Source organism: Phyllostomus discolor, chromosome 5 (assembly GCF_004126475.2).
Source record: "Phyllostomus discolor isolate MPI-MPIP mPhyDis1 chromosome 5, mPhyDis1.pri.v3, whole genome shotgun sequence".
NCBI lineage: Eukaryota > Metazoa > Chordata > Mammalia > Chiroptera > Phyllostomidae > Phyllostomus > Phyllostomus discolor.
This window is the reverse complement of record NC_040907.2, coordinates 46,269,646-46,294,846: the sequence shown is the minus strand read 5'-3', so window position 1 is coordinate 46,294,846 and position 25,201 is coordinate 46,269,646. Positions and strand designations below refer to the sequence as shown.

The window sequence follows — 25,201 nt, the reverse complement described above, 5'->3', positions numbered from 1 at the left end:
AACTTTAAGGAACAAACTTACTTCTTTCTTGGACTCTTATCATTCAATTGAGAACATTCTAAACAAAGCAGTTTTCACAGGATTTTACATATTCTTTCTTAGATCACCCAGGGAACCTGCCTTTTCCAGCACAGGGGGCACCACCCTGTCATTGTTTCAAGCTTAGGTGGAGCAAAGGAACTAAGGCAACCAAGAGATAAGGAGATTTTCTCATAGACAATGAGGACTCAGGCTTTGTCAAAGCCGAGGGGCGAGGGTCCATCACCCCCTTTTGCTGTAGCCCTCAAAGTCCTTCCTTGGGGGCCTGCCACGTGATTGTGCCTGTCTTAGGTTGTTTCCCCCCTTGGGGAATCTTAACCGTTATTGGCTAACCGACCAAGCATCGGGGGCCAGTTATGGATGAAGTAGCAGAAGCAGCACTCCTGCCAGGGAGATAAGCCTGTCTCCTTGGTGGCTTACAGTTTCAAGGTCATTCCCTCAGCCTTAGCCTTGGTGGGGATTACAGCTTCTGATACCAGGCAGGGCGGTTCCCAACAGGCAGCCAGTGTAACGATCACATCAGGCTTTCTGGGTGGTGTCAAGCACTACAATCGTTATCATAACAACAATGGACAACCACAGGGGTTTTTTTTATTGAGGTAAAATATATATCATACAAAAATTACCACTTCAACCACTTTAAAGGTACATTCAGTGGTTTTAAGTACATTCACATTGTGTACAACTGTTAGCACTATCTCCAGAACTTCTGTAGCATCCCAAACTGAAACTTGGTACCCATTAAACACTAACCCCCACCTCTCCTCCCTCAGCCCACAGGAACCACCATTCCACTTTCTGTCTTTGAATTTGACTGTTCTGTTGTCACATAAGTGGAATAATACAATATTTGTCCTTTTGCGTATGGCTTATTTTACTTAGCATAATGTCTTTAAGTTTCATACTTGTTGTAACACGCCAAAAGGGTTTTACTCAGAGGAATACTGTGATCATAACAGCATTTTGAAGAGATCCCTCTGGTTGCTCTGTGAATGAATGAAAGGTGAAAAGGGGATGAAGTGAAACCAGATAGGCAGGTGGGAAACTGGTGTATTATAGTAGAATGAGTATCTACCCAGTGGAGATGGGTGGAAGTGAACAGACTCAAGATATTTTCAGAAAGTAGTCAACAAGACTTGCTGATAGATTATATGCATAGGGCAAGTGAAAAGGAGTCATGTCTCCTAACAATCTGCAACTGGAACTATGGTAAAAAATGTGGAGATGAAAAGCAGTATGGAATGATCCATGAATTTTTAGACATGTAAAGTTTGAGGTGCCTGGCATGCCTTCAAGTGGAGGTACAGAAATAAGGTGTTAGATAACAAAAGTCTAGAGCCTAAAAAAGAGACCTGCCACGAGATGAATTTATAATCCATTGGCATATAGATAGCATTTGAAAACACGAGAGTGAATGAGATCACCTAGCAGGACACAGAGTGCAGGGACAAAAAGTCAACACCAAGTTCTGAGACACTCCAACACTCGAAGTCCAGGAACTACAATGTGAAAAAGCTGGACTTCTCTACCTTGAGAGAGAATTTGTTTAGAAACATCAATCCAGCATGAAAAAAATTTAGATGTATTTCTTTATATGTCATCCAGCCTTCCATAAACCCAGGTTTAAATCTATTAGGTTATGTTCAAAGGCAACAAAGATTTACTTCTTCAGCAAGTTATTAATATGCCATTAAGGAGCCTTCCTCCAAGCCAAATTATTCAGAATTTTGTTAGGTTTGATCTAGGTCAAAGAACAAGCAGTTGGCAATTCTGTGGTCTTGAATGATTTCTCAGCCTAAACATACAAATGTGTATAATTGGGAGGTAGATTAAATTCTGACCAGATCAATGTACAACAACTGATCAAATCCCATTCCCAAACACAATGTTCATTAGAGATAACTTTATCTTCACTCTTCACAAATCATCATTTGCATTCCAGCCATAATGACTTCAAGAAATGTGTTTACCATAGGATATCAAACTTTGATGACTGCTACAAATAACAAATGGTGGGCACATGGAATTTATAATGAAAAAGACAGGGAATTTACCCTGAAACACTGGATGGTGAACACTAGCGGCTTGAGCTTTCAAACAGCTATTATGTGCCTCCTAAACCGATTATCAAAATAAAAAGTACAAAAAAGTAATTCATAACAACACATAGACAAAGCCTTAGAAAGCACCTATACAGCATACAATAAAAGCATGTATAACATTATTGTTAAAAACACAAGTGTATTTGTGTACACTCAACTTTTTATCTGGTGGTGTAAGTGATGGTGGAGCAATCCATGTTGAAGAAGACTGAGACAGTCTTCAGTGTAGGCCTAGAATGGTTGCCCCGCCCTTTCTCCCACCCAAGAGTTCTACTAGGCCTGAAAGACAGTCTCTCTCTCAACTGAGAGAACTCTGAAGGAGTCGGAAGTTGTAGATAATCTCCTATGAGAATTTTCAATTGTTTGTAGCTGGTAAATAACTAATTGATGATTCCACATGAACCCATATACATTAATTCTGAACAATGCTGCAAATGTCATTTTAGTTCATTTGTTAAACCTAAATCACAGGTTCTTTGTGGCTGCAGATTTAGCTCATTATGGGAAATTTTGATATATTTGTAACTTGCTGAAATGACCAGTTTCTACATATGGAAGCAATATGAAACCATTTAATATCTATTCTATTTGTATCCATAAGTTATCCAGGTGCTTAAAACTTTTATTTGAATAAAAATTAATGGATATCTGGAGTCTGTCACTTTGAGATTAAGTTTGTTCCTGTGCCAAAATAATAATAGTTTCTGAACTCATGTTTCAGTGTAAAATGGTTATTCATGAAGCTATATTTTAAAAAGATTGATATATGGTAAGTTGGGCTTTTTCCTTAGAATTCATTTTTGGAATCTACTATAAAGGATATCAGTCTAGATTAATTTATATGAATATTTGATATGCAACTATTAATATTTTAAATGGCAAAAAGATAAGATTTTTAAAAATACAGATTATGAAGGACATTTTTAAAGAAATAATGAATGTCTTTGGTTATCCCATTTCATCAATGTTCCTGATGAAGGAATCCAGATGCTGTGGTAGGCTAAACAATAGCTCCCCCAAAGATATCCATGTCCTAAACCCTGGCAACTATGAACGTCATTCTATATGGCAAAAAAGGGACTTTGCAAAAATAACTAAGGATCTTGGCTTATCCTGGGTTATTCAGGTGATCCCTAAATGCAATCACAAGTGTCCTTGTAAGAAGGAGGCAGAGGGAGATTTGACTACAGAGAAGACAATATGACCTTAGAGGCAGAGATTGGAGTGATGCAGCCACAAAATGAGGAATGCCAGCAGCCACAAAAAGCTGGAAAAGGCAAGAAACACATTTTGCTCTAGAGCCTCTACAGAGAGCACCACCCCGATGACACCTTCGAACTCATTTTTGGAATCTACTATAAAGGATATCAGTAATATTGATTTTGGACTTCCAGTGTCCAGAATTGTGGGAAAATAAATTTAAGCCACCAAGTTGTTTTAAGTCACCAAATTTGTGGTATTTTTTGTTTGTAGCACCACAGGAAACTGATACAGATGCTTTAATTACATGAAAGAGTGTGAGCCAGTCAACTCATAGCCTGATTCTCTCGAGTCCTAAAGTGTGACTTCAGGCTGTCCTAAGGCTTTCCCAGTGAAGAACAACAGAGGAAAGCATGCCAGGTGTAGCACAGCAAAAGATGGAATGAAGAAAATCATGGACGTAAATATTTCCAAATTATTATTTTGCTTACATTGTCTGAACAAACTAATTTTTTCTTGAGTTGTCTAGGAAACAGAGTTCTTTGTTTCTTCTGCTATGTAGAATAGGACACAACATACTTGAGTTTTCTGTGTACCACTTTGAACTTCTGAATACTCCCCATCAGAAGCAGCTTAGACTGGTGTTAGCAATTTCCCCCATGAGTGAATTGTTCTGTTTCATTCCCTTGACATTGTTGAGTTTTGCAGCCCCTGCAAATAATGCAGTTTGAAGATATCTTTGAAATAATTTCTATTCATTGCCTTCACTTACTTTCTTTTTATCCATCCTTCCATCCAAACCATGTATGAAATGCTCACTAAGCACACAGTACAAGATACTTAGGTGAGCTCAGATTAGCTACCTAAGATAAATCCCTGAACTTAAGGAGTTTAAAATGGAAGAGTCTGGATATGTCTACAAATTAATGAAATATAAGAAATAAAGTATAAGCCACAAGAGGATTTCAATGCTATTATTAGAATAAAAAGGTCTCAAATCAATAATTTAAGCTTTACCTTAACAAACCAGAAAAAGAGCACATAAAGCAAAGGCAAGCAGAAAAAAGGAAGTAATAAAGATAAAAGCAGAAATCAATAAAATTGAAAACATAGAAATAAAAAATCAATAAAGCTATAAGTTGGTTCTTTGTTGAAAGAGATCAATAAAATTCATAAATCTCCAGCAAGAATGATAAAGAAAAAAGAGATACATTACACTAATATCAGAAATAGAAAGGGGGATATCATTACAGATTCCATAAACATTTTTACAGAACCCTATGTACATAAATGTGACAATTTAGATAAAATGGACCAATTCCTCAAAAACCACAAACCACCCTTCACCCAAGAAGAAATAAACAGAATGTTCCCATTACTTAAAAGCCTCCACACTCAGATGGTTTCAATGATAAATTCAATAATTCAATTATCTAAAGAAGAAATAACCCCAATTCCACAAAATTTCTCCCAGAAAACAAGAGGAGGAAACATTTCTGAGTCATTGTATGAAGGCAGCATTGTCCTGTTACCCAAACTAGACAAAAACATTACAAATCAAGAAAACGACAGACCACTACCCTCATATGCACAGTCCCCAGAATGCTCAACAATGTATTAGTCAATCAAATCCACAATAATTAAAAAATAAGATATTACAACCAAGTGGGGTTTATCCTGGGAATGAAAGGCTGGTTCAATATTTGAAAATCAATTAGTGTAATCCACCATATTAGCTGTCCAAAAAAGAAAAACCATACAATAATGCAGAAAAAATATTTGACAGAATTCAGCATCCATTCCTGATTTTAAAAAAAAGAAAAAACTCTCAGCAAACTAGAAATGAAAGGAAACTTCCCTAACCGAATAAAAGGCATCTACAAAAACACCTTCAGCTAACATATTAACAGTGAAGGAATGAATAATGTCTTTTCTAAGATTGGGGGGAAAGTAAAGTTATTCACATTTGCCAGTCTTATTTAACATAATTATGAAAGTCTTAGCCAGTGCAATAGGCAAGAAAAAAGAAAAAGCAAACAGATTGAAAAGAAAGAAATGAAACTGTCCCTATTTGCAGATAACATATTTTTCTATGTAGAAAATCCCACAGAATCTATAAACAAAAACTCCTAGGGCTAATGAATTTACCAAAAGTCTCAGAATATAAGACCAACACACAAATATTAATCATACTGCCCCAACTGCGGGGCTCAGTGGATTGGGCATCATCCCACAAACCGAAATGTTGCCAGTTCAATTCCTGGTCAGGACACATGCCTGGGTCGTGGGCCAGGTCCCTGACTAGAGGCGTGCAAGAGGCAACCAATCAATGTGTCTCTTGCATGTCCATGTTTCTCTCCCTGTCTTCCTCCCTCCTCCTCTCCCTAAAAATAAATAAATAAAATCTTTTAAAAATAAATCATATTTTTATATACTAACAATGTACGAACTGGAAACAAATTTAAAAATGTCATTTAAAGTAGCTCATAAAATATTTGGATATCAATCCAATGAAGGATGTACATTTTGGTTTGCTAAAAATTATAAAATGCTGATGAAATAAATAAATGGAAATGCTATATTCATAGACTGGAAGCATCGACACAATAAACATGCCAGTGCCCCCCAAATACGTTTACTGCAATATGAATCAAAATCCCAGCAAGAGTTTTTGTGTATATAAACAAACTAGTTCTAAAATATACTTGGAAAGGAAAAGAGAACAGAATAGCTAGGACAAATTTTTAAAAAAATAATAAGACTGGAGAAATCACATTACCTAATTACAAGACTTATTACATACAAGGGGGCACCCCCTAAAAAAACTCCACACAATTATCTTCTGGAGGATGGGCCCCTTGTAGTACAGGCCCCTTGAAGCTGCTAGGTGAGTGTTCTAGAAACCCATCTGTACCTGTGTACCAGCTGGCATTATTGTGAGAGGCTGCTTTCGGCTTCAGTGAATTTTTTTGAAAACTCTTTCAACACATTTGCCCATTTTATGATGGGTGATTTACAAGTGCACTGCCCACACCTCACTGAGTGTTCAGCAGTTTTTGACCAAAAATGCCATGACCCCTGTGCCCCACCTTCCCTATTCACCTGGGCTCACCCCAAGTGACTTTTTTGTTTGTTTGTTTGTTTCCCCAATGAAAAAACTCTCAAAAGGAAATGTTTTGCCCATGTGGAAGAGGTGAAACAAAAAATGGCAGAAGCACTAAAAGGCATCAAAATTGATGAGTTCAAAAACTGTCTGGAGCAGTGGAAAAAACATCTCAATAGGTGTATAGCATCAAATGTAGAGTACTTTGAAGGTGACTTAAGTTTAAACATGTAAGAATACATATACACTTTTTAACAAATAAATTCCAGGTTTTTTGGGCCCCCCCTCATATAAAGCTACAGTAGTGAAGACAGTGTAGTATTTGCTAAGGGAAAAAACACATACATTGATGGAACAGAATGGATGATCTAGAAACAGACCCACACAAATATGTGGGACGATATGGTCAGTTGACTTTCAGCAAAGGAACAAGAGTAATTTAATATAGAAAGGATAATCTTTTCAGAAAATGGCGCTGGGATAACTGACATTTCATATTGAAAAAAAAAAATGAAGCTCAACCTAAACTTTGTAACTCATATAAAAATGAACTCAGAATAGATAATAGTTATGAATATCCAAAGTAAAATTAACTATAGAGCTTTTAGAAAAAAACAGGAAGAAATCTTTGTGACCTGAGTTTAGGCAACAACTTCTTAGACTTGATACCAAACACATGATTCATCAAAGGAAAAATTAATAAATTGGATTTTATGAAAGTTAAAACCTTGTGTTCTCTATGATTCAGTTTAGAGAGTGAGAAGGCAAGCTACAAGCTACAGACTAGTAGAAAGTATGCAAATCACATATCTAACAAAAGATACATCAAGAATTTATAAAGAACCTTCAGCCCCGGCTGGCGTAGCTCAGTGGATTGAGCGCAGGCTGTGAACCAGGCATCACAGGTTTGATTCCCAGTCAGGGCACATGCCTGGGTTGCAGGCCATGGCCCCCAGCAACTGCACATTGATGTTTCTCTCTCTCTTTTTCTCCCTCCCTTCCCTCTCTAAAAATAAATAAAATCTTAAAAAAAAAAAAGAACCTTCAAAACTCAACAGTAAGAAAACAAACGTGGGAAGACTTGGAGAGACACCTCCCTGAAGAGGATATACACAGATGGAAAAGGAGCCTACAGAAAGGTGTGCCATCATTAGCACCTTAGGGAAATGCAAATGAAAATCACTATGAAATATCACTGCACATCAACTAGACTGGCTAAAGTAAAAAGTACTGATAATACCAAATTCTTACAGTACCAAGACCCAACAATACCAAGGGGAACTCTTACACATTGCTGGTGGAAACGCACAGTGGTAGACACTATGAAAACACTGGCAGTTTCTTAAAAGTCAGTTATACACTTACGTACCTACCATATGACCCAGAAATCTCACTTTTGGGTATCTACTCTAGAGAAACAAAAACTTATGTTCACATAAGAACTTGTAATATGAATGTTTAGAATGGCTCTTTTAATACTGTCCCAAACTGGAAGCAACCTAATAGATGAATGAATAAACATACTGTGACACCTCCATATAATGAAATACTTACTACTCAGCAATAAAAGGAACACATTATTGAAACAACTTGGTTGATTCTCAAAACCATTATACTGAGTGAAAAAATTCAATCGCAAAAGGTTATAAACTGCACGATACCATTTCTATGACATTCTCAAAAAGAGAAAACCATAGCTATGAAAAACAAATCAGTGATTGTCAGAAGCTAGAAATGTGTGTGTGGGGTACGTGTGTAAGAGGTGGGGTGCGTGTGTAAGTACACAAGGATGTAACTGTGAGGGATAGTCCAAGGGAGTTTTTTGCTGATGGAACTGTTCTGTGTCCTGACTGTGCTGGTGTTTAAATGGAGCTATACTTATACATGAGTTAATAGATCTATATACAATCTTGCCCCCTTCCAAAATAAGGTCAAATTTATTGTGAAATAAATATTTCACAATAAATTTTTAAATATGAAATAAAAACATGGACCTAAGGCTCCGCCCCCCCACCATAACTAGAGCAACCAGACCGGAAAAAAAAAGGAGAGACAAGGGGGAAAAAAAACCATGTTTTCAACAGAGCAGATCAGTCCCCCAGGACTCATCCTTTTGAGCGACCAAGAATTAGCCAGTCTATCAGATGCGCAGTTCAAAACACTGGTGATCAGAAAGCTCACGGAACTGGTTGATTTTGGTCGAAATTTAGATGAAAGAATGCAGATTACCATAAAACAGATGCAGGAAGACACGCGGAGGAGAGCCAATAGTGAAAGGAAGGAATATGAGTCTCAAAACAATACAGTGGACCAGAAGGAAGATAGAATCAACCAAGCAGGAAAGCAGGATGAAATAAGAATTCAAAAAATTGAGGAAAAGATTAAGAGCATCCAAGACACCTTTAAACGTTCCAATATCCGAATTATAGGGGTACCAGAATTGGAAGGGGAAAAGCAACAGATTGAGCACGTATTTGAACAAATAATAAAGGAGAACTTCCCCAATCTGGCAAAGGGAACAGTCTTCCAAGAAATCCAAGAAGCTCAGAGAGCCCCAAAGAAGTTGGACCCAAGAAGGAACACACCAAGGCACATCATAATTACATTAGCCAAGGTAAAAACGAAGGAGAGAATCCTAGAAGCAGCAAGAGGTAAGGGGACAGTCACCTACAAAGGAGTTCCCATCAGACTGTCAGCTGATTTCTCCAAAGAGACCTTACAGGCAAGAAGGGGCTGGAAAGAAATATTCCAAGTCATGAAAGACAAGGACCTACATCCCAGATTGCTCTATCCAGCAAAGCTCTCATTTAGAATGGAAGGGCAGATAAAGTGCTTCTCAGATAAGGTCAAGTTAAAGGAGTTCATCATCACCAAGCCCTTATTTTATGAAATGCTAAAGGGACTTATCTAAGAAAAGAAGATAAAGAAAAGACATGTATAGTAAAAGGACAGCAAACTCACAAATATTAACAACCACACCTAAAGCAAAACCAAAAGAAACTAAGTAAACAATTAGAACAGGAACAGAACCACAGAAATGGAGGGCACACGTGGAGGGTTAGCAGCAGGGGGGTGGGAGGAGGAGAGAGGGGGAAAAGGTATAGAGAATAAGTAGCATAGAATGTAGGTTGAAAATAGATAGGGGGAGGGCAAGAATAGTATGGGAAATGTAGAAACTAAAGAACTCATAAGTATGACACATGGACATGAACTAAAGGGGGAAATGTGGGTGGGAGGGGGGTACAGGGTGGAGGGGAGAGAAGGGGGGAAATGGGACAAATGTAATAGCATAATCAATAAAATATATTAAAAAAAAAGAAATAAAAACATGACAAAAGAAAGCATTCATTTTAAAATAGAGCTCACAAAGTAGAATAGTGTCTTCTGGATTGGGGAAAAGATGAAAGGTTTCATGAAGGATGAGGCATTTAAAAATGTATATTAAAGGTACAATGTGTAATACTGGTTCACAATCTATCTTTCCTGATAGGCTATATATAATGAGTGCAGGGACAATGTCTAACTTGTTCAGCTTTGTATATGCAGTAAGTAAAGCAGTGCTCTATACATATATACACTCTATACATACATATAGATGACATCTGTCCGGAAAAAGTCCAGCCATCATTAATATAACAAGAATGGTTTGCACAACATCAAAGTAACCTGGCAGCCAAGAAGAATGGACTGGAATGTGCATGCGTGAACAATGACAACTTCACTGTACTAGTCAGTGGGGGTGGTAGATGCTGCTGAGTGAGCATGTGTACTGTGTAGCTGACACATTCAAAATGACTGAGCAAGTAGAGCAACAAATCTGCATCAAATTTTGTGTTAAGTTTGAACACTCCTCCGCAGAAATTATTTGGCTAAATCAGAAGGCTTTTGGAGGTAATGCAATGAGTGTGATGCAAATAAAAGTGTGGCACAAATGCTTCCAAGATGGTTGAGAATCTGTTGAAAGTGATCCACATTCTGGAAGACCTGCAACGAGCAGAACACTTGAGAGTGTTGAATGTGTATGGGCTGCAATCAACAAAGATCAGTGACTGACAGTGCGAGAACTAGAAGCTGTTCTGGGGATTCCAAAAACTACTGTGTCTGAGATTTTGACGCGGGATCTGGGCGTGAACTTGTGGCAAAAGTTGTTCCGCAGCTTCTGCTACCAGAGCAGAAGGGACATCACGTTGCAGTAGCTAAAGACTTAATTCAAACTGCTACCAATGAACCAGATTTCCTTAAGAAGGTCATAACTTTGATGGAGACTGAGACATTATTGTCCTATGTTCTTGTTTCTTGTATCTTCTTCAGTAAATGTCTCTGTTTTCCATATAATGTGGCTGGATACTTTCTGGACAGACCTTATATACTCAATAAGTATGTGATCAATTGACCTATTGCATATGATACTAATAGGCAGAGATATACTACAGAGAATCCTAGAAAAGTAAGAAACATGAGAAAATGCCTACAATTTCCTTTCTCCCCTTTTAAAATTCCCCTTATCCTTTTAAGATCAGTTCAAGTTCAAATTGTCCTGATTGTTCCAGTCCACTATAATCTTTCCAACTTGTCCAAGCTTGTTCTATCAAACTTCATCTAATAAGTGTAGTACTTAATAATTTCAAGCCTATGACTCATCTTTAATAGTTACTAAAATGTGCCTCTTTTAATTTTAAATACATTGTATTGCATAACTAAAACCAAATCAAAGCATTACTTATTTTCAAACTACATCTCATTCGTTCCTCGAAGCTTCCAAGAGAATCCCATCTCCCTGCCCTGCCGCACATTGGCCAGCCTTCCCTTCCTATTCATTCCATTGCCAGACCTTCATCGCTAGTTTATGTTTAATGATCAGTGTTTGTTAGCCTAAGACAATAGTATTCCTTAACAGGTTGACAAGTAACTCATTTCCTCAGCCCTTTCTATTCCTGAGAACACAGAGATGTCTACTACTTCTCTCTTATAACTAATGCAATGTACAACAGGCACTTGTTAATTGTATGCCCCTACTCACCATTCACCAGCCTACTTGTCTCCTAGACTTGCTACTGCTCTGCTAAAAAAAAAAAAATGACTCTTTCAAGGACTAAATACAGATTTTTTTGATACAGATGTTTAGAAAAGGCACAGAAAAATTTATTTTCAGTAGCTTTGCACATTCGTATCTGAAATTGCCAAAAAGCATGCAGTGCCAGTATCCTGTAACTGGCACTGTTGTATTTATATTACATGTTGACATTAGCCTCCTTTAGATGCTTAAACTTAAGCTGGACTTGAATTTAAGTTGGTTGACCTTTGTGTTATATTGTAATGGATAAAGAATGTGTTTAAAATGTTGGGTAGTTATTGTGTTTAAAAGAAATTGAAAATATATATATTTATTTTGGGAGAATAGAACCATATCTCTAACCCCTTTATAATATGTAGGTCTTCTTTTTAACATCCAAATATATCTTTAGTAATGTATTACGTAAAAACAGAGTATCTATTTTTTAATGTTTTTTAAAAATATTATTTTAATTTATTTTTTTAGAGACGGTAAGGGAGGGAAAAAGAGAGAGAGAGAAACATCAATGTGTGGTTGCCCCTCATGTGGCCCCCACTGTGGACCTGGCCTGCAACCCAGGCATGCGCCCTGACTGGGAATCGAATCTGCAATGCTTTGGTTTGCAGCCTGCACTCAATCCACTGAGCTACGCCAGCCAGGGCAGAGTACCTATTTTTAACATACAAATTCACTGTGATCAAATATCACAAATACAGTCAGCTTGTGAATTATTCCTAAGAATTGAAAATGCCTCTTCTTCATCTTCCTTAGACAAAATTTGCCATAGTTAATAAGCACAGACACTTCAAAGTAACCGAAATCCTTTACCCCTTTCAGCAACCATTCTTAGTTCTTGGCCCCTAAATTGTCACTCCACACGAATCTCATCTACTTTCCCTAAACAGTTCTTTTATTTGCCTTATTTCTGTTCATATCATTACACAGCTCTTTTTCCCCCAGGAATTAAGCTATGCTGAGTAGCTAAGATAAGCTTTATAATCCTATGTAAACCTAGCAGGTTTAATAGTTAATAACCTACTTCTAGGTGCTCTTATACTTGTAACTTCATGAAGTTATCCAAATTCCAGGTATAACAGAAGTAAAACCAATGTATCACCGAAGTAACAATCAATAAAAATTTATTGTGCATTCACCAAAAAGGCAGCTTGTAAACTGGAACACTCAAATCAAAACATGGAGTGAGGCTCAGGAATATATTGTTATAAAGCAGCTTGTATAATGAGAATGCAGTGACTGTTTAGTTGTCACATTGATTGGTTATAATATTAGAATTTTCAGTGGCTACTTCCTATCAGCCTTGGGCAACAGTTCAAGTTTTGCTTATGATTTCCAGAGGCATAAGCAAGAAATGACCCAAGTCAAGCTAGTCTTGCAAAATAAACTAAATTAAGGTTTATTTGTATAGTTAAACTGGTTTTGTCTGCTCAGGGAATTTTTAAGGTTGGTCTCTGTTTTTTGATTTTAACAAAGTGAAAGTACCCTTTTAGGAGAGGACGACTCAGTATCCACTTTGTAAGTTATAGACAATTTTTGTGTATTCTGATAAGAATGGGTATACTTGCCTGTGCATGAATGTATTTACAGTATACAAGACATTTCAACAAAGCAAGCTTAGAAATAATAAAAGACTTAACCCAGTGCTGAGAAATACTATGAATCAGTGCCTCTCTCTCTACCTGCTCAGCACCCACCCCCCACCAAAGAAAAATAAAATAATATGCTCACCCTCTGGTGGCCAAAACCTGAAATACATTTCCATTTTCCTGGATTATATTCAAAATGTGATTAGAGTAGTGTATTAAGTTTCTGCTTCATATTTAACCCACACCAAAAATAGATATAAAAGAAGGCCACTGGCTTTAAAAAAAAAAACAACAAAGCAAAAATAGGTCTACTACAATATCAAAGGAAAATCAACCGAATTATTAAATATAGTAATTTAGGAATTGCTTATGACAGCATTTGATACTTTACACCAATTTGGTTTTAAAATATTAAAATGGTAGAATTTTTAAAAAAGATTTTATGTATTTATTTTTTTTTAGAGAGGGAAGGGAGGGGGAGAGAGAGAGAGAGAGAGAGAGAGAGAGAGAAACATCAATGTGTGGTTGCTGGGGGCCGTGGCCTGCAACCCAGGCATGTGCCCTGACTGGGAATCAAACCTGCAGTGCTTTGGTTCGCAGCCCGTGCTCAACCCACTGAGCTACGCCAGCCAGGAGAATGGTAGAATTTTAAGGTAGGAAGGAATTACTGATCATTTAGTCTATTCTGCTCTCATTTAAAACTGCATGTTATATAATCAGTGAAAAAATTAAATTTTTATTTCATTTTGGTTTAGTTGTTTTTAACCTGTTATTTAAAGACATGAAGAACAAAGTCTGCCTACATGGGATTAAATGATAATGAAACTTTTTCCTTTATGTTTCTATTTAGAATTAGGAAAAATTCATACCACATGTAAGTGTATTTTAGTTAGCTTCTTGCTTTATTCAACCGTCCAACAAGTACTTATTGCATATCCATTATGGTTTCCATGGCATAGGCTGGAATTATAACTGTCCCTGCTTTCAGCCTAGTGAGGAGTTACAGACACATAGATATTCCGGGATAGTATGATGAGTGTGACAACAAAGAGTAAACACAAAGTATTAGGGCCATCAAACTAGTCTTGGTGGGGGTCATAATCAGGAAAGAATCCTTGGGAAGGGTGACATTTTCTAAGACCCAAAGCAAGAAAAGTGGAGGGAAGAGTTATTCTATAGGCAAGAAGGAAACACTACACCCAAAGGGCCTGAGGTGAGAGAGCGTATAGAAATTGGGAGAAGCTACAGAAGTCTGCAAAAGAACAAAGGTGGGAAGAGAATCTGAGGAACATGGTGTCCCAGAAAGATCAACAAGGTCTAACACCGGAGGGAAGGCTTTAAAACATCCACTGGGTTAATGACAAGGAAGCTATGGGAGTCCACAGATGGGAATGGCCACGAATGGAAGTCCAGAAAGTGGGCACAGCAAAGGTGGACCACAGAAATAATGATAGAGGGAGATGGGGAGTGAGAGGTTTCTTAAAGCTGAAAAGTCTGCAATGTGTGTAAATAACAATGGGAAGAAGCCAACACAGGAGGAGTGTTTATAGATAAAACTTACTCATCGGAAGCTTTAATGAGGACACTAAAGAGACAGGCAGGAAGGACCCAGAACACAGGAGAGATTTGGAAGGTGTAGATTTTTTTTGTAAGCTGTATCCATACGCTTTTAAAAATTAAGCCACATGCAAAGTTACCTTTGAAAATACTATTGTTAATCTGTGCAAAACTACCCTGAAAATGGGAAGCACCTCTCAAATTTAAAAAAAAAAACACATTATGTGTTCATCAACTAAATTTGATTGCATAAAGAATTACAATTAACTTATAAGTCAGGTATTTCAGGACTTGAATTAAATTTTTCTTAGATATTCTAATACCACACTTGTGAAGTAATCTTTAAAAAGTCATTTCCTTTAAAGTCCAAAAATGTAACCCAGTTTATATTCATTAAGTAGCTGATTCCCCTGGATTTTTATTCATTTGGAAGAAGGTTTAACTTGAAACATAATATCTTTCTTTTCTACTGACTAATTAAAAATGGGACTGTAAGACGGGTTCCCCCACCCTGCCAATGAGGGAATAACTGAAGGGAAACCAGGCCTGACATGCCAGAGTGGGGACCACAGTGGGGATAAGGCTTAGTGCTCGCTGCTCCCTTTCTTGGGTTTCCACGTTCCAATACCACTTCCGGTCACCTACCGTCCTGTTAGGAAGAGCAGTTTTACAACTTGGAGCAAAGATACCTTTCTTATATGCTCTTGGTAACACAGCCAGATAATTTATTTCCTGCAACTCAATACTTTGTGAAGCAGAACATTCAGTCATATTTATTGGGTTTATAAAACATTTGGCATGTAATAAAATGCTTTCACATTGCATTAGTTTTTAAAACTTAAAAGAATTTAGCACTGAGAAAATCATCTAAAGAATTCACACTTCTAGATAATGATTACCCATTTCACAGATGTCCAAATCAAGGGTTAAACATTGAAACTGTGTGCTAGCACGTACTAAGTACGACCATACTGACATTCACATTTCAAAAGCTGACATTGACTACCCAATCATTCTGTTACTGATATGGTTATACAGTCCTCAATTGTTTAGTATAGTTTTTTATGTACTGTATTACTTCATTAAATGCTATTTAGATTTAATTCTTACTGCAAAATACATTAAAAGTAATCCATAAGTAAACTGATTTTAAAAACTGACTGTCAAAACAAAATATTCTTAGTTGTGATTAGATTTTGGCTGCAGTATAAAAATGAATTTCTCCAAATTTTGCTTTAGTTATATTTTCTGATTGGAAAGTTAAATATAAATGACTATTTCTACATTTACATTTTTTCCTTTTATTGATTTTATTAGTGTGGTCACAAGTTTGACATCTACAGTACACTGATAACATAGCTGAATACAATAGTTGAAATAAGTAAATTATGCAAGTGTGGCAAGTTTTAAAATGTCAACCGTGAGTGATTGTGCATTTTTCCTGCACTTGCATCTGCACCCCCAAACTGCAAACACAATTTGTGCTCACCCTCACTGGGCCAAGGTGTATGACTCCACTAGGTTGGGGAGACCCTCTTGTATCTTTTTGCAGGCCCAGCCTTTCAAGAGCAACAGTGTTGAACGCAGGCATTCCAAGGAGCGTGGTGGCAACACTGGGTTTTGCTTTGCTTCAACTAAAACTGCAATTACAGATTACTCCTTGTGTGCACCACCTGATCCCCCAGGGCTTGGGCAGCACAAAGGACATTTTAATATCCTTGTATGAGGTCGGCAGAGAGTTTCTGTAGATGTAGTTCCTGGGGTGGGGTGGGGTGGGGTGAGGTGGGATATCCAGAACAGAGATGCAGTCTTCCAACATGCTGTTGGTGATACAGCTGGAACTAAGATGGGATTCGCAGTAACTTCTTTCCACTAAAGATATTAACAGTCCACGCAACAACCTCACTGCCTTTAGGTGACCACTTCTTCAAAAGCCTGAGGATATGAAATACTTTTGCATGAGGAAAGCTGAAATTCCACACAGGTACCACAAGATATTAGATACGCTCCTATCAAGCAAAATAGCCATTATCATAATCAGGGATTGTTTCCAGAGTTTTCCACTTCCTGTATGGCTAAGACTTCAAGGTCCATGAGTTAAAGCCATTACTACAGTGAGATCTGTGTGTCTCATCTTATAGATAACTTCTGGCAAGAGAGAGCAGACAAGAATATTACTGTATAGTAAAGGAAACTCCATATAAACTTTCTTTGAACATCACTAGTCACATTTGTATGGCCTTTAACATCAAAGATTGTGAGGTTTTGGTTTAGGCACTCTGTGCTGGCTTCCCTCAGGGGAGGGAGCTTCTCCTCTGGGAAGTCATTTCTAAATCTGTGATTTGCTGTAGCACTAAGCTTTCTAATTTATTCAAGTGGCAAATCATACATTGACCACTCCCATCAGTTATCCTATCTACTGTGCCATCACAGAGTAAGAAATAAATCCTGTCAGAAGTAAACTCAGCGTCTAACCCCAGCCTGTTGCTCCATTCTTAGCTGCCTGCCAGAGGCTGCCAGCACATTCTGGAGCATGTTGTGGCTCCCACTACGGGGCAGTGGTGGAACACATCCCCCTGGGGAGCACTTGCTGGGCCTGAGGGAGGGCACAGCCTCAAAGCCGAAGAGCCGCAGCAGGAGGCAGAGACTACCAATGAAGAGGCAGGCACTGCAGGGGCTGCATGTCACCAGCAGCGACAGCAGCAGCAGCAGGAAGGAAAAGGGGCCCCAAACGTCCCCTGGTCCTTCCACAGCCATATGCCTGCAACCGTACAGGTACAGACAGGAGTCCCAGACCGGCAGGTTCCCTGGACAGGGCACTGAGAAGCCAAGAAGATCACACAGCTGCAGCTGGCCCATTTACATCATTTTCTTTTAGTTTTTTTTAATGAATAAATCAAAAGTGTATAAAATTTTGTAAAATTCATCAAATATTATTTTTAAAAGCTTACTTATAATTTTATTTTGACTTCTATTCATAAATAAAATGTACCCAGAGTTCCCATTAAATAAGGCCACACATTTAAAACATTATTCATATTTTAATAATAAAGTATATAACAGTAAATGTAAATGCATACAAATTGAATAGATTATTTATGTGCATCAGTTAAATGGATTAATCCTTACAGTTGATCAACAAATAACAGAATAAACCTGAAATAATTCTTCTTAATCTGATAGTCTCAAATAGAATTATTTCCTAAAATCAGTATTCAAGATATAAGGGAGTACACACAGTAATATATCCATTCTTGTCGTTCATTCAGAGGCATTACATGTTGACAAACCTGCATATAAAAATAGAAAGCTTTTACTTATCTTTTATAAGTTGTTATTTTGGACTAATTTTTCAATAGGACATTTCTAGACCCTATATAAAAATATCCCTGTACATGTAAAATTCTATACTATTTATCCTTAGCATGAACCTGCAATCTATGATCTGATGTCTAACAGGGTAATCAGACTAAATTCTACTTTAATATAAAAGTTGACAGTTGGTGTTTGTGAAGGTGGATGAAGAAGGGTGGCAGAAAGGGGACTGAATATCCCTCTCCTCATTACTACAACATTTTCTAAAAACCTCACTGGAATAACAAAAAAGGTAATCTTTCTGTATCCTGTTCTAGGATGTTTTAGGATTTCATGGATAGTAGGGAGAAACAAAAGGTAGGAATAGAAAGCTTTCCCCCTTTTCTCTTCTCTAGACTAGTTGCAGTGTCTCCCAATCTATCCCTGCCTTTCGACTCCTTGCTAAGTCAGAACCCCAGAGTTCTGCTAACACCAGAACTACAGCTGTTCCTGACACTTGGCATTTTCTCTTCCAGGTTGCCTTAGAAAATCTAAGTAGTATACATGAAAGTATTTTGGATTATCAAAATTCCTATTACTATTAATGCTACCTTGTTATTCTATATGATGCTTAAAAGTGCTTGTGTGTACCTCATTTTAACTTTACATTAACCTTGTGAAGTACCTAGGACTGGTGATATGTTAACTTTATACTTAAAGAGACTGGAGCAGAGGGGTTAAGTGAATGTCTCATACTGGCTGCACCAAATAGTGGACCTGAATTAGAATCGAGTCTCCTGTCTCTTAGCATAAGATGATACTAATACAAATATCAAACTTAAAATAATTTTTCACTTTATTTCACATATACAATTATTCACAGCATTAACAGTAAAAATGTTTTTTTTTTCCAAATTGAGAAAAGAAAAGGTTTTAATCAGAAAACAATGCATTACCATTGTAGATTTGGGTGCCACTTCTACTGCAAATATGTTGAGTCCTCTGTTGTTTATGCAGTTTTTACTTAGCTCATTGTTGATGTGAATAATCACTTTATCACCTGACTATAAAAAAAGATTCATAAGTTATTAGTTCTGTTTTTAACAAATACAAATAAAATGGTAACTGTGAAACATTTTGTAAGTCTTGTGATAGAGGTATTAACAGGGTGCCATAGAAACACAGAGAGAAATACAGAAACATCTGCTGAGCCTGGGGTATCAAGGAAGACCTTATGGGAAAAGTGATACTTGAGATAATAGGTAATAGCCTCCAGGATGGATAGGAAGCAAGAGAAAGCAGAACGGAGCTGAAAAATGAGAGAAATGCAGAGTCAAAGTATTCCCCGGCTAAAGAACTTGCGATCACTCCCTAATGACTACAAAGGGGCAGTATAACATTAGAAAACCTGAATTCATTTTTAGCTCTTCCACTGCTTAGCAGTGTGGCCTTTTGCAGATCAATATCCCCATGCTTCAGTTGCCCCGTGTGTAAAAGGGGGAAAGTATTTACCTCATTGAATTGTTGTGAGAAGTAAAGGTGTAAATATATATAAAGCACATGGCACATATAAGCTCTAAAATATTATTTACATCATTTTAGTGAAGGAAGTTGAATTTTCCTTGAGGAAAAAGAAGGTGGTGGAGGGTTGAGAACAGATAAGTTATAGCAGAGCAGAAGCACTGGGGTAAGATAGTGACTCCCTTCTACCCTAGTAATCCTAATAAAACATATAGGGCAGAAGGGGAAACATGTTGGATTTTAGGAATCAGCCTCCAAAGCTTTATGATCCATTTGAAGACTGCAATTTACTAGCTGGGGACCCTAGCTTATTTCGTCAAGTCTAAATTCTTTTATTTCTTTTTTTAAGGAAAAACACAGGGCAGGGTGAAAGTAGGTTTACAATTATTTGCATGGAAAATAATACAATAATTAATAAGTAATAACACAAGAATAAATTCTGTGTTTCATTTATTACAACTGTAAACCGACTTTTGCCCCACCCTGTATAATTTGGACTCATTCTACAAATGTTCTTTACCTTCCTAATACTCTTCCAAATACAGTTCTCTATTTTTGCAAAGCTGATAGTCTCACTCTTTCCTCTTTACTTCATATTAACCCTTCCTCATGTTTTGTCTTATACAGTTTTCCCTGCTTCTAAAGACTGTCTCTCTGAATATCTAAATCCTGGGTATCTTTTAAATCCCACACCACATGCTCAAATCTCACACAGTCCCCTTCCCCTCATCGCAAATCCTTCCCAACTTCCACAGTCCAAACAAACATCGATTATAAGAGATGCAAAAATAGTAAAACTATTGCACATACCACATTACTGAATAATTTAACATTTATCCCATAAACTCTTTGGAAGCACAGACTATGTTACAGTTTCTGGTGTCCCTTATTCAGACTAGGAGAGTTAGTTAAATAATGTATACTCACATTGGTTCAATACTCAGCCAAATCTTAAACATCTTAAGAAATTTATGGCAGGCATAAAAATAATGAAAATATCACCCTGGACTAAAAAAAAAAAAAGCCAACAGTTCTAAAAAAAACCCCAGCTATATTAAGGTTTTATGAAAATTTATAACTGAGTTTCTCTGTCTTCAAGAATTTATGCAGGTGCTCTCGTGACCTGCAATATCAGTAGTAGCAGGGAAGCTGGCCAAAGCTGGAAATAACTGGCTTGATAAAAACAGGCCCTGGACAGTGGACTATACTTAATTAGGTAAAATGATAGTCTATAGGATTTCTGATATTGCAAAGTTTGTGTAAAGAGTTGGGCTAAATTTTTTCTTTGTATTTCTTCAAAACATGATGGCTATTATTTAAAATAGTTGTGTTTGTAGGAAGACTTCTAATAAAAAACTAAATATTTTGTACCCAGATGATGCTCTGTATTTATAGCTCTGCAAACATTTAATGTCATGATATTTTAAGAGAAAAACAATGATCTCAAGCCTTTAAAATATGTCTGTATAAGGAAGTTCTGGTCAAGATGGTGACATAGGTAAAAGTGGTGCTTGAATCCTCCCACAACCACATCAGAATTATAGCTAAACTACAGAACAACCATCATTCAGAACTGCTTGAAATCTAGCTGAACAGAAGTCTTACAACTAAGGATATAAAGAAGAAGCCACACTGAGACTGGTAGGAGGGGCAGAGACATGGAACAGACTAGTCCCACACCCACATGTGGTGGATAAAAATTGGGAGGGATCCTCAATGAACTTCAGGGAAGAGTAGATGAATATAGTGAGAATATCAACAAAAAATAGGAAGAATTAAAATGGAACTAGAAAACACAAAAAGAACCACTCAGAAATGAAGAATACATTACAGGGAATCAACAGGGGAATAGATGAATCAGAGGATCAAATCAGAGATTTGGAAGATAAGGAAGCAAATACACCCAACAGAACAGCAAAAAGAAAAAAAGAATAAAAAAAAAGAGAGAGATAGTGTAAAAGGAGCCTCTGGGACAACTTCAAGCATTCTAACATTCACATCATAGGGTATCAGAAGAAGAGCAGAGAGAGCAAGGAATTGAAAAGCTATGTGAAAAAACAATGGCAGAAAATTTCCCTAACCTGGTAAAGGAAATAGACATACAAGTCCAGGAAGTGCAAAGAATCCCAAACAAGATGAACTCAAAGAGGACCACACCAAGATATATCATAATTAAAATGCCAAAGGTTAAAGACAGAGAGAATCTTAAAAGCAGTAAGAGAAAAGCAGTTATCCACAAGGGAACTCCCATAAGACAGTCAGCTGATTTCTAAAAAAACAAAGAAACAAACAAAAACAAACAAACAAAAACACTGCAGGCCAGAAGGGATTGGCATGAAATACTCAAAGTGATGAAAAGCAAGGATCTATAACCAAATTTACTCTGCCCAGCAAAGCCAGCATGGAGAAAGGAAGGACACATAAAGAGTTTCCCAGATAAGAAAAAGCTAAAAGAGTTTATCACCACCAAACCACTATTACAAGAAATGTTAAAAGGTCTTCTTTAAGATGGGAGAGAGGTTGGGGGAATGGATGAAAAAGGTGAAGGGATTAAAAAGTACAAATAGTTACAGAATAGTTACAGGGATGTGAAGTATAGTATAAAGAATATAGTTAATATTCTAATAACTCTGTGTGGTGTCATATGGTTACTAGATTTATCAGGCTGTAACTTAGTAAGTTATATGGTGACTGGTCACTGGGTTGTACCCCCAACACTAACAAAGTATTAGTATTGTATGTCAAGTATAATTGAAAAATAAAAAAATATGTAAAGTAAAAAATATATACATAAATAAAATTTTGAGCATATACCTAAAATGTGTATTTTAATTATATACACATACTATTATTCTAATCTATTATTGATATTGTAAAACATGCATAAAATGGCAATTGAAAAGGTTGACATCAAGATGAATTTTTAAAAATTGCTTCTGCTTTGTCCTTGCACTCATCATACATGGAATATCTCTAAACCAAATAATATTGTTTATACATTAAGATAGTCAGCCAACTTCAAGAAACTTGCTGAATATATTTTCCAACTTTTTGTAGTTGTTGCTGTTAATGGAGCTAGCTGAACTTACAAAGTAACTCACTCCTTGTTTTGCAAGGAAACAAGGTCACTGTCTCCATTATTTTGCTAAAATAACATTTTTGCTGTGATAGATGTGCAAACCATCATGCTTAATTTTTCTTTTAAAATGTAGACATACCCTTGGTTCTTCGTCAACCAGTTTTCTTATTTTGTAGTCTGTGTGATACTTGAATGAAAAAAAAACCCTTTTATTTTAGAAAGTGTGTGTATATATATAATCATGCCCAGTTTAAGTTAGAAATCTAAGGAGAAGGAATAATTGCCTAATATAAATATTATTAATGTAATGAGATATTTAATTACTATGCTAGAGTAAGCAAGAAGATGGAAAATATTAGGAAACATTGTGGTTACGAGACCACTTCATAACTGATACCTTGTTTTCAATCACGGAAGTTATCCAGGTGTCACACTTGTGAGTATGTACAATAACATTTTCGTTGCCATCCATTACTTTGGCATCACCTTTGCTAAGGACAGATTTACAAACGGCCTTCTCAAGTTGCCCACTGCATGGCTCCATATGGACAGCTTTAATTCTTGGCTTGCATTTGTCTGCATAGACATCGATGACAAAAGGGCATGCCTGATATGAAAGAAAAAGCAAATTTTGTTTTAATCCTCTGACATAATTTAAAATAAATTATTTATTATTAGTATGTTTATCACATGATTTAACAAGGTACACTGCACTTTCTAGCTTGTCCTTCTGATACACTTTTAGAAGAAAGTTTTAGCACTATAAAATGAGTAATAAAAAAGCATGAAATTCTGATTTTTCATTAACATATTAACTGAAAATATTCACAGAAAAGGAAAGAAAAGTATAACCTCTAGCAAATCAGTAGCACCCCCTTTAAGTCATTCCACCACACCTCCACTTGTCTTAGAGCTAACTTGGATCATGTTAGCTGCTTTTGGTAACTTTAAGGACACAGAAAAAACTCATCAAAGGGTTCTAAAGGAATTATGTTTATGAATGAAACTTAATGGATGGGCACAGAATACCAAAAAGAACTCAATGTATAAAAATAATTTCACAGTTCAAAGTTAGTGTAAAAGCACCTTTAAAATCTGAGGCCTAAAAAGAGCCTGTGCTTTTGGAAGTGGATTTTGCTTCTGCTTACCTTCCAGTCTTTAGCACAGTCCACAAGATGCTGCACAGAGGAGCTTTGCCTCTCTGTACGACCCGGTCTCCTGCCTCTCTATGTCCAGCTACTCTGCTCTTTCAGACCCTAGAACAAATGAAGCTCTTTCCTATGCCAGAGCCTTCACACAGGCGGGGGCAAATGTAGGTCTACAGTTGTGAACACACAAAACACAGTTAATTCTTTATTCTTTATTAATTATTACATTATTTCCCATACCAACAACTGTAAACCTGCTTTTCCCCTAATCTGTATGTAGTGTTATCTCTGCTTGGAAGATGCTTTCACATTTTTTACCGGGGTACCTCATCCTCCTCCTTCAGGGTAAAGCCCAAGAGTCGCCTCTGCAGAGAAAGCTGCTCTTGTCTCCCAACCTCCTTCACTCCCCTACTGTTCCCTCCTGTGACCTCTGGTTTATTTTTTTCCCAAAACACTTTTGAAATAATTTTACTTATTTTCTTATTTAATTAATCATTCTCTTTCATAGAATATAAAATTCCACGAAGGCAGAAAAATTTCATTTTATTCATCCTTGTATTCCCCAGGCCTCTTTATTACAGGTTTAGGCATATCACATATAGGCATTCAATGAATATTGTTGGGAACCGCCCTGTCTGGTATCAGAAGCTGTAACTCCCACCAAGGCTAAGGCTGAGGGAATGACCTTAGAACTGTAAGCCACCAAGGAGACAGGCTTATCTCCCTGGCAAGAGTGCTGCTTTTGCTACTTCATCCATAATTGGCCCCCAATGCTTGGTTGGTTAGCCAATGACAGGTAAGATTCCCCAAGGGGGGAACGACCTAAGACAGGCACAATCACATGGCAGGCCCCCAAGGAAGGACTTTGGGGGCTACAGCAAAAGGGGGTGATGGACCCTCGCCCCTCGGCTTTGACAAAGCCTGAGTCCTCATTGTCTGTGGGAAAATCTCCTTATCTCTTGGTTGCCTTATTTCCCTTGCTCCACTTAAGCCTGAAACAATGATGGAGGTTGGTGCAGCCCTGGGCTGGAAAGGGCTGGTTCCCTGGGTGATCAGGCCCAAGTAAGAATATGTAAAATCCTGTGAAACCTGCTTTGTTTAGAATGTTCTCAATTGAATGATAAGAGTCCAAGGAAAAAGTAAGTTTGTTCCTTAAAGTTTTTCACAGCTTTTTAGTTATCTGACCCTGACTCAAAATAGGCCCTCAGACTTCCTTGTTACCTATTGTTTGATCCTTACTTCCTGGCAATGAGTAATGAGCTTTACCTGAATTCTTATGCAAACGAACCTAATAAAAAGCCTGCTTGGGCGGGAGAACGGGGCATTCTCCCTTAGGGGCGCTCTCCCCTAGGGAGGGTGGCCATGGCACTCCCCACTAGAGAGAGTGGCTGTTTCGTCCCTATTTCTCCACAGGACTCGGTTGTCTCTATGTATGTTTTTGTCATGTTTTGATGAGCCATCCGCAACATTCTGTGGTCACTGCCGGCCAGTGGTCGTGACA

At 37.3% G+C, this 25,201-nt stretch overlaps 1 protein-coding gene and 1 pseudogene across 5 annotated transcripts in view; both read right to left on the bottom strand.

Moving 5' to 3' along the window:
* Window positions 1–15,849: 15,849 nt before the first annotated feature.
* On the bottom strand, window positions 15,850–17,495 carry LOC114496961 (annotated as a pseudogene).
* A 188-nt stretch (window positions 17,496–17,683) lies between these two features.
* EFCAB7 (EF-hand calcium binding domain 7) overlaps window positions 17,684–25,201 on the bottom strand; it is a 56,923-nt gene continuing 49,405 nt past the window's right edge. For 4 of the 5 annotated variants that reach the window (XM_036026215.1, XM_036026217.1, XM_028513721.2 and 1 more), the window contains 3 exons: window positions 22,950–23,159; window positions 18,909–19,016; window positions 17,684–17,948 (listed from right to left, as the gene is read on the bottom strand). In XM_036026215.1, coding sequence (XP_035882108.1) covers window positions 17,874–17,948; window positions 18,909–19,016; window positions 22,950–23,159 — 393 coding nt within the window. In that variant the 3' untranslated portion in view covers window positions 17,684–17,873. The other variant, XM_036026216.1, reaches the window with a different exon arrangement.